General features: G+C 46.0%; 1 protein-coding gene across 1 annotated transcript; it reads left to right on the forward strand.

Annotated features, from left to right (window-relative positions):
* Window positions 1-498: 498 nt before the first annotated feature.
* On the forward strand, window positions 499-3,680 carry LOC117082371 (cathepsin L1-like). The gene is given in 7 exon segments (XM_033209031.1): window positions 499-640; window positions 643-653; window positions 754-900; window positions 1,103-1,327; window positions 1,807-1,969; window positions 2,562-2,679; window positions 3,305-3,680. Coding segments are annotated over 7 exon segments (834 nt in total). The 5' UTR covers window positions 499-570; the 3' UTR covers window positions 3,405-3,680.
* Window positions 3,681-14,778: the final 11,098 nt, after the last annotated feature.

Below are 14,778 nucleotides of genomic sequence, written 5' to 3' on the forward strand. Positions count from 1 at the left end.
CTCTTACCAATAACCTAATGCAATAACTTAACAGCACTGATTATGAGCACGATATTGGCGTACACCCTTGTTGTGTCTGAGCTTGGAGAACATCTCCCAGAGGTGTCACGCCTCCCCTGGCCATGGTTACTGTTACATCTCTGTCTGAAGATTCACTTGGTTAGCATATGTCGGGTTTTAATTAGAAATGAAGGGCATCGGCCAGGCGCAGTGGCTCACACCTGTAATCCCAGCACTTGGGGAGGCCGAGGCGGGCAGATCACGAGGTCAGGAGATTGAGACCATCCTGGCTAACATGGTGAAACCCCGTCTCTACTAAAAAAAAAAAAAAAAAAAATACAAAAAATTAGCTGGGTGTAGTGTCGGGCACCTGTAGTCCCAGCTACTCGGGAGGCTGAGGCAGGAGAATGGCGTGAACCCAGGAGGAAGCACTTGCAGTGAGCCGAGATCGCACCACTGCACTCCAGCCTGGGCGATAGCAAGACTCCGTCTCAAAAAAAAAAAAAAGCATCAGTTACATGTTTGCTTTAGAATGAAGAAGGATGGAGGAGAGCAGTGTGGGAAAAGAACATGAAGATGATTGAGCAGCACAATCAAGAATACAGTCAAGGGAAACACAGCTTCACAATGGCCATGAACGCCTTGGAGACATGGTAAGTATGCTGTGGACTGCCGAACTCTGTGCTTCTCCTCCTCAGTTCTTTACCAAATTAATCTTTTGCTTTTTGACATTTTATTTACTTTTCCTTGAAGACCAATGAAGAATTTAGGCAGGTGATGAATGGTTTTCAATACCAGAAGCACAGGAAGGGGAAGGAATTCCAGGAACGTCTTCTTCTTGATATCCCCACATCTGTGGACTGGAGAGAGAAAGGCTACGTGACTCCTGTGAAGAATCAGGTGAGACTGTGTTAGGTTCAGACTTTCTATCACCCCAGGAAAGCCAAGAAGCAATTGACCTTTGTGCTATGGTAGAGTGTGCAGCAACATGCAGTTCACTTTTTAAAGGAGTATTTAGATATATGAGCTGTTGTTAAAAGTCTTGCTCTCTGTGTGTGTGTGTGTGTGTGTGTGGGTATCAGCTTTTTTATTCTCTTTTCAGGGTATGTGTGGCTCTTGTTGGGCTTTTAGTGCAACTGGTGCTCTGGAAGGGCAGATGTTCTGGAAAACAGGCAAACTTATTTCACTGAGTGAGCAGAATCTGGTAGACTGCTCTTGGCCTCAAGGCAACGAGGGCTGCAACGGTGGTTTCATGGATAATTCCTTCCGGTATGTTCAGGAGAACGGAGGCCTGGACTCTGAGGCATCCTATCCATATGAAGGAAAGGTAAATGGAGCTCCTTTTCTTGATGCCATTCCTGCCTTGTTTTACTGGGACACTTTCAGAGATAACAGACACTTTTCAGAATTCCCATTTTAGATGGTGGAATCTCTATCTGCAAACTGTCTGTGTTGTCATTATAAGTTATAGCCTTTGCACAGTTCTGTGATTACATGGTTAACATGCAGCTGTTCTTGCTTCTGTGTAACATGGAGAATATACAAACCATTCTACACATAATACAGATGTCTCCATTCGAAAAACGTCTTATGGAAAGTAAACCTAGGGGTCTTGCTGAAGAGAACTGAGCTAATTTTCAGTTTCAAATTAACTATTAATAACAACATTTCACTTCCTTGGATGATTTGTGACAGTGTTGACTTGGAAATTCTATGCTGCAAACTGCTGAGTATTGTGGTTCTGACTCACGTTCCCTGGGAGAAGGATGGTAGTAATCAAATCACTTCCCTCTTTACCATTAAAAGGTTAAAACCTGTAGGTACAATCCCAAGTATTCTGTTGCTAATGACACTGGCTTCGTGGACATCCCTTCATGGGAAAAGGACCTGGCGAAGGCAGTGGCAACTGTGGGACCCGTCTCTGTTGCTGTTGATGCAAGCCATTTCTCCTTCCAGTTCTACAAAAAAGGTAAGCATCTTTCTTCATAGAAATTATTGCAGAAAAAAAGTAAACCACCGTGGTACACCAGGATGATGGACTCTATACATATAATAATCATACCCAATGCTTCTGTTTGATATTACTTTGAACATATCTCCATGAATACATGTACTTCATAACTTTTTATAAATAGCTATGTTATTTATAGTATAGTTTAATTTACTTAAATATTCTCTAATTGTTGTATTCTTAAAATTTTTAGAAAGATTTTTAATTCTGTGATTAAATCTGAAAAGAGCCTTTTGATTCAAGGATTTTGGTGTTCTGCGCTATTTTTAAGACTGATATTCTAGAGTAGAATTACAAGCTTAAAATGAGTGGTCTTTTATGCCTGTAGGAAAGTTTTTTTATGAAGGACTTATGCTAATTTCTATTTCTGCTCATTGTGGATGAGAGCCTAATTCCCTAGCTTTGATAACAATAGATCTTGTTAAGCCCGATCTGGACTGTGTGTCATTTCACTGATTTTAGAGATGCCTCCCTCCCTGTGGGTGACAGGGTGGGTTACTATCAGGTGTCCTTGGGAACTTCTCATCCAGCCTTCATTTTATTCTCTCAGGAATTTATTTTGAGCCACGTTGTGACCCTGAAGGCCTAGATCATGCTATGCTGGCAGTTGGCTATGGCTATGAAGGAGCAGACTCAGATAACAATAAATATTGGCTGGTGAAGAACAGGTATAACTTGCCAGAAAGGCTTATAGTTGAAATTCAAAGGGGAATCCTTTTTTGCAATCAGTATTTACATACCGCAAGCCCTTAATCCCATTTCTGAAATCCCAGAAGTCTTTATCCCCCTTAGATAGAACACAGAATATTAATGATTGATTGTAACATCAAGATACTGTCACAAGCATGCTGGGGATATTAACATGGTATTTGTCCCATTGCATGTTTAAATTCTGAACATTTTCTTAATTCTGAAGCATACCTGGCTGGAAAGACATCCTGTCCTTTTTCTGTTTCTGATTTTGCAGTTCTGTGAAAGGTCACAGTTTTGGGCCTGGGATTGAAGGTTTTGACTCAAGAATGTATAAGGGATGAAAAGGAACATCAGCATCTCCTGATTCTTTATGTTAAGCCTGTGGCTTCTGGCTGGAAAGACATCCTGTCCTTTTTCTGTTTCTGATTTTGCAGTTCTGTGAAAGGTCACAGTTTTGGGCCTGGGATGCAGGTTTTGACTCAAGAATGTATAAGGGATGAAAAGGAACATCAGCATCTCCTGATTCTTTATGTTAAGCCTGTGGCTTCTGGCACACTGTTTAAGTTAATAACCCAAGGTGCTTACCTGTTCTCCTTTCAGCTGGGGTAAAAACTGGGGCATGGATGGCTACATAAAGATGGCCAAAGACCGGAGGAATAACTGTGGAATCACCACAGCAGCCAGCTACCCCACTGTGTGAGCTGATGAATGGTGATGAGGAAGAACTTGACTGAGGATAGCACATCCAGAGGAGGAATTTATCTTCAGTCTACCAGCCCCTGCTGTGTGGAATGCACATTTCAATCACTGAAGATCCAAGTGTGATTGGAATTCTGATATTTTCATATTGGTAAATGTTACCTCTATTTTAATTACTGCTATAAACATGTTTGTATTATTGATTTGCTTACCTTGTATTTTCATTTAAAAAAGATATACACATTTTTACCTGTTTAAATAAAATGTAATTTCAAATGTACTGGTGGACTTCTTTCTGTTTTGATGCACTGACTTTTTTGTGTAATTGTATTAGTCTGTTTTCACGCTGCTGATAAAGACATAACCAAGGCTGGGCAATTTACAAAAGAAAGAGGCTTAATGGACTCACAGTTCCACGTGGCTGGGGAGGCCTCACAATCACGATGGAAGGTGAAAGGCACGTCTCACATGGCAGCAGACGAGAAGAAAATGAGAATCAAGCGAAAGGGATTTCCCCTTATAAAACCATCTGATCTCGTGAGACTTATTCACTATTATGAGCCCAGCATGGGAAAAACCTGCCCCCGTGATTCAGTTACCTCCCATCAGGTCCCTCCCACAACATGTGGGAATTGTGGGAGCTAAAATTGAAGATGAGATTTGGGTGGAACACAGTCAAACCATATCAGCAGTCAAGCACGAAACTGGGTTCTAAGCCATACCTGCTCTGCCAGTGGTTCACTAGGAGGAACAGTGGGTGGCCTTCTGGCTCTTCTAGTAACAAATGCGCAGATCTCATGTCAGCTGCCCAGTTGTTGTGTCTGACCCAACTCTTGATTGAAGCAAAATATGACAAACAGTCTATAAGGACAAAAGAAAATTGTTTTAATAAAAAATTCACATTTTTCTTTAAAGAGCTCAGACATACATGTAATTTCAATACTGAAAAAGAGCCTTAGAAATAATTTTTTTTTTTTTTTTTTTGTTGAGACGGAGTTTCGCTCTGTCGCCCAGGCTGGAGTGCAATGGCCGGATCTCAGCTCACTGCAAGCTCTGCCTCCCGGGTTTACACCATTCTCCTGCCTCAGCCTCCCGAGTAGCTGGGACTACAGGTGCCCGCCACCTCGCCCGGCTAGTTTTTCTGTATTTTTTAGTAGAGACGGGGTTTCACCGTGTTAGCCAGGGTGGTCTCGATCTCCTGACCTCGTGATCCACCCGTCTCGGCCTCCCAAAGTGCTGGGATTACAGGCTTGAGCCACCGCGCCCGGCCAGAAATCATATTTATCTCACCCACGGTGTTTGCAACCCAGTCAAGTTACAGGGCAAAGCTATCAGGGCCAGTTTCTGGAGCATCTTCCCCAGCTGCTGGTGAAGACCCCATGGCCACTTTGCAGTTGAGGTGAGACACGGTACTACTGCATTGGCAAGGCTACTTGTCTTTGGGTCCTCAAGGGATGAGGGATAAACTCCAGGGTGTGAGGTTGTGCTTTAGGAATGGTGTGCTGGCCTTGGAAGGTGGAAGACAGATAAGAGGACCCAAACTGAGAGTCTGTGGCCACATTTTCACCAAGCTACCTGTAAGCGCCTGAATTATTTTAACCAACAGAAAAACTTCCCCATTGTATTGGCTAAAAGAGCACATAGTTTCCTCACCTGTGTTTTTTGAAAAGTCTCATGTTCCCACTGAAAAAAAGACAAAAGATAGAAGTGTTTAGTGAATAGACTCCATCATCTTTCAGGAAGAAAGCTGGGTGGACAACGGGGTCTCATCCCACAAAGCCTCCAGCAGTGTCCATTTAAGTTCACCTGAACTGGATCATGTGCCATGCTGGACTCCTACGTGCCCTTCCCTATTTGTTGCTAAAACCATCTTTTTGACGTAAAATGACAAAAGTGGCAACTGTGAAATTCTTTGGATTTTATAATAAAAGTAGCCCATGTTAGCAAGAAGATTGGGAAGATTCCCAAGGTAAATCCCTTAACTTTGCAGGTTGGGTCCTAGATTTGATACAGTTAGAATTTATGCAGCACCCAACATATGCAGGTTATCACCATGGTGGAAGAGACAGGCCCTGACCTCAAGGAGCTGGAACTGTTAGGGAAAGGGAGGTAATGAGGGAGGGTTTCCGGGAGGAAGGGAAAGCCGACATCAACCAGAGCAGCCAGTCACTAAGGGAAGGTGAAGAGGTGAGCATCTTAGCAGAGACTAGCACGTCAGTAACCCTGAGGAATGACTCTGCAGTGAGAGACCCTGTGGAGTGACTAGGCCGAGGTGTTGGGTGATGAAGCTTGCTAAGTGGAGTGTTTGAACATATGGAGACCACTGGAGAGTGCAGGAACAGACCGTTCTGGTTCTCTATTACCATAAAACAAATCACCCAGAAAGTCAGTGGCTTGGCAGAAACACCTTTCACATTTTCCGCCTGGACTTGGCTGTGTGGTTTCATGGGGAGACATCTGTAGTCTCTATCTGTGCTGGAGACATCTGTAGGGCTTGACGGGACTAGACATCTGCAAAGGCTCACTCACACGGCTGGCTGCAGATGCTGGTGTTGGCTGGCCGTTTAGCTTGGGCCGTTGACAGCAGTACCTACCTGGGGTCTCTCCATGGCTTGGGCTTCTCACAGCATCAGCACTGGGAAAAATATATACATAAACCTTGGCAAACTTTAAACACTGAGTTGCACAAATGTTTATGTTCATCTTTATTATTAAATAAATTAATAAAAGTATCACGAGGAGATTTGGTCTCTTTTCTCAAGTAATATAGTTTTAAAATCTCATAATTAATGTAATTAAAGTTTTTTTATACTTATACTTTCAATAAGTATTTATTAGTCATTTTTATTTATTTGTTTACTTTTTTTTGAGATGGAGTTTGGCTCTTGTTGACCAGGCTGGTATGCAGTGGCACAATCTCAGCTCACTGCAACCTCTGCCTTCTGAGTTCAAACGATTCGCCTGCCTCAGCCTCCCGAGTACCTGGGATTACAGGCATGCGCTACCATGCCTGGCTAATTTTGTATTTTTGGTAGAGATGGGATTTCTCCACGTTGGTCAGGCTGGTCTTGAAATCCCAACCTCAGGTGATCCACCCACCTTGTTTATAATCTAACCTAATTAGAATCTTTTTAAAAGCAGGACAAAAAATTCAACAATTTGTATGATTATAGCTATGTTAAAATATGTCTAGAAAATACAGCCAGAGGAAATAAAAACTTTCATTGCCTCAAATTGCTGCAAAGCCAAGGGGCACTGCCCATGGCCAGGGAGGGTGAGCCCTGGAAGCACCGAGGTTGCTGACTCCCAGCCCAGGAGCAGCTGGACCTTCAGCCCCGAGTGCCTGGTTTCTCCTTGCACATAAATCCAGGTCCCAGCATCTTGTCATTGATGGGAGCAGCCCTGGCTCACCCTCTTGGAAAACAGAAAGATGCTCATGGATGCTGGCTGTGAGGCAACCTGAGGGCTCAAAGATCTCCTGTGGGGCTCACACTGGGGCCAGAGCCTCAGCCTCTGACGCTTGAGAATGGAGTGGACAGGATGGGTGGGGCAGAGAAGAAGAAAGTTCTCCGGATGTCCTGGTTACTCACCCTGATGCTGGGAAATGCACACTTATGGCTGAATCAGGGAGAATTAAGTCTCTCGGCCAGAGAAACAAGCCATTATGGCCAGCAAAGCGCTCACTAAGCACATGCAAATACACATATATGTGCACCCACAAACACATAGAATTACACACTTGCCCAATACACACATATGTACATGCACACTAACTCATTACACATATGAACATGCATGCACATGACACACCTATACACATACACTTATGTACAGATGCCCAAATGCACACATATTCACACCCTTACACAATACACATGTATACACATGTACTCCTGACACACATTCACACACATGTGCACACACACCTACATACACACCACAGTATAATACGCTTAGTAGAGTAGTATCAGGGGGCCTCAGTTGTGGTCAGATGACCTGACACTTAGTCTGAATTGTTAATAATTGAACTGTGTGATTTTGTCTAAATCTTTTCATCTTTGCTTCCAGCCCCCAAAAGAGTGCAGTTGACTCAAACCATCTGGAAGTTCTCTTTAGTTGTAAAATTCTGCGATTTCAATGGGAAAAGATGGTATCATCCACCCAGAGCTCACCTGAGCTCCTTCTCTGAACCCTGAGGAGGATCCTGGGGGCTGGAGTCACAGCACAGGGTGCTTGCGAGGCTGTCCTCATCCAGCACCAGCCCCAAGAGTGTTGCCACCAGGGATAGCCCAGCGTCCCCACAGACCTCTGCTGTGGGCATTCTTGTGACTTCTTCCCTGCCTCTCCTCCCCACACCCACGCACTTCTTCCCTCCTTTCTGATCAAGAATATGCCTTGGGAGCAAGTAGGCAGGAACCAGCAATCTTTTGAGGCCCAGTGCTTCCAGAAAGAGGTCAGCAGCTGTCTGTCCTGGGGACGTTTCCTGGTGGAGGTGGAAGGGGGCTCACTGCTCCTTAACACCCTCTTTCAAGAGTGCCTCCTTGGTTTACTCTTTCTGGCCAGGGCAATCATCTGGAGCAGACAAGCCCGTTCCCTGTCCCAGCTCAACATCTGGAAGTTGCTGGGTCATGGGCTCCAGGTGTTGTTTGGAGCCTCTCATCAGCACGTGACTTTTGGTTGTGATGATAAAGTCTGACCGCACCTCAGGTTGCCACCCAAAGCTCAGCTACAATCTCTACAAATTACTCCTGAAAGCAAATTTCTCAGGCAGCTGTGGAGCTGAGCCCGTGGCCTGGTAGGTGAACAAGGATGTGGCCCTCACTGGGCATTTCATCCCTCTTGCCAGCGTGGGGCAGGCACCACAGTGGTACCCAATAGCCCCTTGTTGGAAGGATGAATTTGAGCACCTTACTCCTCATGAACAGCTTGGCCTGATTAAGTTCTCAAAAATCCAAAGGCCTTCAAAGACTATGACATCCTCCCACATATAAATTCAAACTGAACGAAAACCCTGCAAACTGAAAAAAATAAAAAATAAAATGAGCCAAGAAACAATCACTTCTTCCCATTAGGAAGACCACTTTATAGGTGGTTATTTTGGAAATAACAATCTTTCACTTTTCTTATCCCCCGTTTCTCTAGGGGGCTCTGCTTTGCTGGGCTGCTGTAAATACAATGGGTAGTCCTACACGTTACTCTGCCAGCTTTATTGTTACCTGGACATTTTTAGGTTCCAGCTTTATCTTTTTATTTTTATTTTCAAAATGTGGTAAAACATAAATAACATAAAATTGATAATTTTAACCATCTTGAACTGCACAGATTGGTGGCATTAAACATACTCACATTTTTATGCAACCAACACCACCATCCATCCATGAATACTTTCATCCTGCAAAACAGAAACCATCTTTTTACTCCCCTAGCAATCATGCCCTCCTCTTTAGCTTATCTTTATTTTATAGTACATAGAATATCCTAGAAGCAGAGAATCTGAGCAGTGGAGGGCACCTGGTAAGGTTATCTCTTCCAAACACCTGCCCTGCAGCAACACCACACCCGGGGTAGACTGAGACAGACAGAATCAACCTTGTTTTTAAATATACAAAACTAGGCCTTCTTTGGAAGTCACATATTTGAAATATCAAGTCAGAAAATTCTTTTTCTAAAGTAAAAGTGTTCTTTGTCATTTCCTCAGTTACTCTTTTTTCTTTTCCAGATTGAAAATAACCCGTTACTGTCCTCAGGGAATCAACAATGTCATGAGCAATGACTCCCTGGGAGGCCGTGGTTCTCAAATGTTAGCCTGCCTCAGTGTCAGCTGGAGGGGTTATGAAAGCACAGATCACTGCACCTACCCCCAGAGTTTTAGATCCCAGAAGTCCAAGGAGGGTTCCAGAAGTTGCATTTCTAACAAACTCCCATGTGATGCTGATGCTGTTGGACTGGGGACCCCATTTTAAGAAATGCTGCTATAAGGTCCAATGCTAAGAAATCTGAAGGATAGAAATATGCAGGTACCTAAGAGGTGGGAACGAATGGAATTAACAAGGTAAATGGGTTAACCTCCACGTGGAAAGTGCCAAACGCCCTTCGCATAAGCCCTTTGCTGTCACAGAGCTCACAAGCACAGGGTGCAGTGCGGGAGGCCGAGATGAACAGTAGTTTGGGATGTGAGCCATTCACACCGGGAACTGTGTGGACCCTGCAGGGGAGCACAGCACTCAGGCTGGGTGAGGAAGGGGCCGGGGACGGCTTCCTGCAGACCTAGAAGCATCAGAAGCTGTTCCTGGGTAGACACTTAAAGAAAAGAAGGTGTCCAGACAAAGGGGCTGGGCGAGTAACGTGCTCTTCCAGCAGAGGAACGTGGAACTGAAAAGCGGACGCGGAGCATTCATGGGGCAGCAAGCTGTGCAAGTGTCCCCAAGGGGAGCGTGGAAGTGAGGCAGTGAGGACAGAGTGCAGAGGCGGGCAGGGCGAGACCCAGAGGGCATGGTAACACAAGAGGAGGAGCCCAGGTGATATTCTGAAGGCTCCTTTGACATCAAGGACAAAGAAAGCTTTGCTAAGACTCCATATAAGAGGGCATCAGAGAGGAAAGGAGAAGCGGGAACACAGCTCTCCCCAGTCCTCTAGGCCTTCCACTACAGGATAGCCTAGGTGCAGACAAAATTTCCTTTCCTTTTTGTTTTCTTGAAAGATTTTGGAATTGCATGGAGGGAAACTTGTAAAGACACTGGGCAAGCCTAGAACCAAAATTAACAGAGAGAATACAGAAGTTGGGTCTGGAGGTGAACATAGGAGGCTTCCAGCTCCATCTTGTGCAGGCTGTACAGCCTTGAGCATGTTACTTCTTGTGCCGCAGTCTCTGTATTTAAATAGAGATCTAACTCCCTCACAAGACCCAAAGGATCTCACAGGGGCTGGCCTCCCTGCTGTTTTCAGCCTGGGCTCACAGGCGCTGGCCCTCACTCTTCCTGCTCCCGCTCCATAAGCCTCTTCCAAACTGGGCTTGCCAGGCTGTCTTCTGCCCCAGCCCTTTCCCCAGGTGGTTTTCTCTGTCTGGAGTAGTCTTGCCTTCGTCTGAATAATTAACTACATTAAATCTAAGACCCACTCCCTCAGGGCAATCTGATCTACTTGCATAGGTTCAATCTCTACTCTTAGAGGGTTTTAAGCATTGGGAACTTTTACTTGATAGCACTTAGTGGTTGTTATTTGTGTAATTAGTTGTTGAATGTCTTTTCTACTAGAACAGGGGTCAGCAAACCATACCAGCTTTGGCCTGAAGCCTGGTTTTGTAAATAAAATGTTAATGGAGGAGATCAGGTGCCTACAGGCTCATATTGCTGGAGATGTGGAGTAACCGATCAAGATCAACATATTGCAGGATGTACAAAGGAAGCCTCTGTGTAACTTACACAGGGACAAGTGGTGGAAGCATCCAGTTACTGCAATGCATGCCGCCAACAGGCGGATCTAAGGAGAGTCTGCATGTGGGCAGGGAGTGCCATTTTCTCAGGGTGGAGGGGAGTGACTGTTCTGCCTTTGTTCCACTACATTAAAATTGTCATTTGAATTTTATGAGGTCCCTACATTTGTTGGTCTGTAAGTTTCTTTAGGTTTTATGGTTGTAAGATATCTATATGCCTACATTCTTTATATCTAATGTTAAGGTTACATATAATTAATATATATTTAATAAAAATATAAGATATATATTACAAAATATATAGACTCATGAGCAGAGGCAGAGCAACAAAAATAAGGTTTTAATACACACAATCGGGAGAGAGAAGGGCCCATCAAAGTGAACAGGAAACGGGAAGAGGGGCACCTGTAAATAGCAGTGGGCCTCCTGCTAGTTCAAAGAATAGAGACCTGGCTGGGGACTTTGGTCAGCCAGATGAACGGTCAAGCCAGGGAGGGCACAGCTGATGATGACACATGCTGGCTCTTCTTCTGTCCACAGGGGAGTGTCTCAAATACACTATGGTTCTGATTGGGTTCATCAGCCCCACATCCTCCAACACACACACACACACACACACACACACACACACACTTTGAGGTTTGGGGCCTCTGGCTTGTGTAAGGAGAGAGCAGCTTAAATGTAACTTCAAGGGACTGAGCCCCTTCCTCCAGCAGCAATGTCCATTCATGGGAACCATATGTGGAGGGAGACTTGCTTCACATTTGTTCCCCATCATAGCACCTGTGTGTACCAGGTGGGCCTTGGGTGCTCTTTCTGAATAGGGACCCTAATTGTGTTCAGTCGCAGCAGTTATGGTGCCGTCCCCATCGCACCATCTGTTCTGGAGGAGGATGTTGCAGAGGCGCTGCTCCCTAAACTGGAGGTACCTGGAGGAACCCTGATGGGAAGGCTCAGAAAAACAGGGGCACTGGGGACAGAGGCTTTTCACTGTTGCCCATCAGGGGGCCCCAAGTGTGGGCTGAGGGGTGGGGCTGGAGAATATGAATGTAGCCAGGCAGACGTAGGCTGATGTCTTTCCAGGGTGCCTCTACTGTGCACTGAATTTGGGAAATCAAGAGAGGGCTCACTCTGGAGCTTGGTGAAGATTTGAAAACAGCAGCGTTAATAGTGGGAGTCGTGTCCATAGCAAAGAGTTGAAGGCTCAAGGAGGCTGCAAGGCCAGGTGGGCAGATAGCCTTGCTGTGATGGTGGAAATGGCTGCTATGGAATTCATCTGCTGATGGGTGATAGCAGGGATCCCAGTGGAAGGTGCTGGCAGAGGAGTGGGGGAGGAAGGAGGAGGAGAGGAAAGCACACATATAGGTGTAGGAGGCTCCCTTCTGAAGGGAGGCTGGAAGGAGAAAGATGCAGGACTAGGAGGTATGGGTCAAGGGTGAGAGGTCAGAGGTGCTGAAGCTGCAACTGAATGAGGGCAGCCTCCTTTCTCATTAGGTGGAACCCCCAAAATGGGGGCAAGGTCAGCGGGAAGAGCCAGGGGAGAGTTAGGAATTATGGATATCAATTTTTACTCAATTCTTGGTGTGGGCGAAGGTGGAGGGACAGGCAGGGTGAGGGGTCCAGCAGCCATGTGGGCCAAGTCAGAGGTAGCAGGAGGTGCTGGGATCTGTGAAGTGTAGGTGGCCAGGGGCAGGGAGTCTCAGCAGGTGTGGAGACAGCAGGGGCAGGCTGGGTGGCACTGCAGTTTGCCATGTCTTCTTCCTTTTTGAGGTGGAATCTCACTCTGTCGCCAGGCTGGAGTGCGGTGGCACTCACTGCAACCTCCACTGGATCTCCACTCACTGCATCCTCGCCTCCCGGGTTCAAGCCATTCTCCTGCCTCAGCCTCCCGAGTAGCTGGGATTACAGGCAAGAGCCACCATGCCCGGCTAATTTTTGTATTTTCAGTAGAGCCTGGATTTCACCGTGTTGGCCGGGATCTCTCGACCTCATGATCTGCTCACCTCATCTTCCCAAGGTGCTGGGATTACGGGGGTTAGCCACCGTGCCTGCCCTGTCATGTCTTCTTTATCCTTTTAAGTGACTGTTTTAGTCTCCTGGATTCTGATGTTCTACTTAATACCCACATGTTCTTATCCATGTTGCCCAGGAATCCCTCAGGAGATAGGCAGGGAAGCTTAGCAGGTGGGGGCAGGTCATCTCTATTCCACCTCTATTGCAGGGGAGGGGTCGGTGGCAGCGGTGGTCCTGACAGTTTTCTTTCGCTGGACCCGTGGCCGGCAGCTCTAGGTGGAGAATATCTACTTCAGGCAAGAGCTTCAGGATCCTTGGGCTGCATCTCCTTCCCCTGCATTGGCAAACCTGGAGAATTGGGCAGGTGGTCTTTACCCAACACCTTCAAGGCTGCCTTCTCTGGCCAGAGGGAGCAGCACAGAACTGGGGCAGGGATTATTCTCCTTAATATTATCCATAGTATTCCAAAAGTTCTCAAAAATTGGTAAGAAAAGGCATAACATCCCAATGGGAAAGTGGTACCACACACTCCGGACTGTTTCCCCTGCTCAATGGCCTGAGTGTAAGTACAGCCAGTCTTGTCTGCCTCTCCTCTCCCCTGCCTGTGATGCCCCCTCAGAAGGTGTCTCCCCATTTTCGGTGCTTTGCTGATAGAAAAATATTGCACTTCCCACACAAGGCTCTAGTTCCAGACATGCTTCCAGAGTTCTTGGGAAACCCCCTCTTCTCCCCTGAAAACCCTGCCCTTGCACATTAGGTATCCCGGTTTTCCTGTTGGGGTCCCATTATGGCATCATCAGCAGATGGGGCACAGTCTCCTGAGGACTGGGGGGAATCTGTCCCAGAAACCAGGGTGTGGGGACTTCTGACTCAATCAAGGGAAGGTTTTCATGGAGAGAAAGTCAACAAAAAGTAAACATTCTAATTTCAAAAATAGTCTCGTCATTCCACTTCAGATGAAGGGACTTGGAAAAAGGAGAGCTGGGTGTTTAATGGGTTCGGAGTCTGATATTGGGATGATAAGAAAGTTCTTGAGATGGATTGGCAGTGATGGTGAGAAAACAATGTAAATAAACTTAACACCAATAAATCCTGTACTCAAAAATGATTAAAATGGTAGTTTATGTTAAATCTGTTTTACCTCAATAAAAAGTAAACAGCTTTGTTCCCAGTGGGCAGGTAAGTAGGGAAAACTAACTCTCTTGCCATCTCTTGGCAAGAGCCTGAGAAACAGTTGGGCACACCAGCAGTGTGAGCTCTTCCGAGGGCAGTGGTGACAGCCCAAGAGACAGTTGAGTGTAGCAAGGGCAGGTGCAGGTCCCTGGTCCCAGAATGTGAGTGTGGCAAGGCAGCCTCAACTTCTGCCTGCCTAGGAGGCATCCTAGGAGGTGAGCCTGAGTGAGCAGGGGTGAGCTCTGTGTGTCCTGTGTGCAGCAGCAGATTATCTGTCCGCCTGTGCAGAGAGGAGAGAAAGCCATGATGACGGGACCTGGTTTGGCTGAGAATCCCCAAAGGCCCCGGAGCTCCTTAACCTGACATTAAAACACAAAAGAGAGCTCAGGAGAGGCCACCACGCCCAGCTAATTTTTGTACGTTTAGTAAAGACAGGGTTTCACGTGTTGGCCAGACAGGTCCCAAACTCCTGACCTCAAGTGATTCGCCTGCCTCTGCCTCCCAAAGTGCTGGGATTACAAGCATGAGCCACCATGCCCGGCCTTCATTACCCTTTATTACTCATTTTTTGATTATTGTTTGTGTCTGCCTATCAGCCACTGTGCTCATCACTCACCTGACAAATCACGTCTTGAGTAGATACTTGTGGAATGAATGATTATGATTTCGCTTCAAGACCTAAGGAGTGGAGGCATAATGGTGGACTACTAGAACAGGTGTCTCTAGACCTCTGTGTGAGTATAAGACATTCTAGACC

Source organism: Trachypithecus francoisi, unplaced genomic scaffold, assembly GCF_009764315.1.
Source record: "Trachypithecus francoisi isolate TF-2019V2 unplaced genomic scaffold, Tfra_2.0 Lachesis_group9, whole genome shotgun sequence".
Lineage (NCBI taxonomy): Eukaryota > Metazoa > Chordata > Mammalia > Primates > Cercopithecidae > Trachypithecus > Trachypithecus francoisi.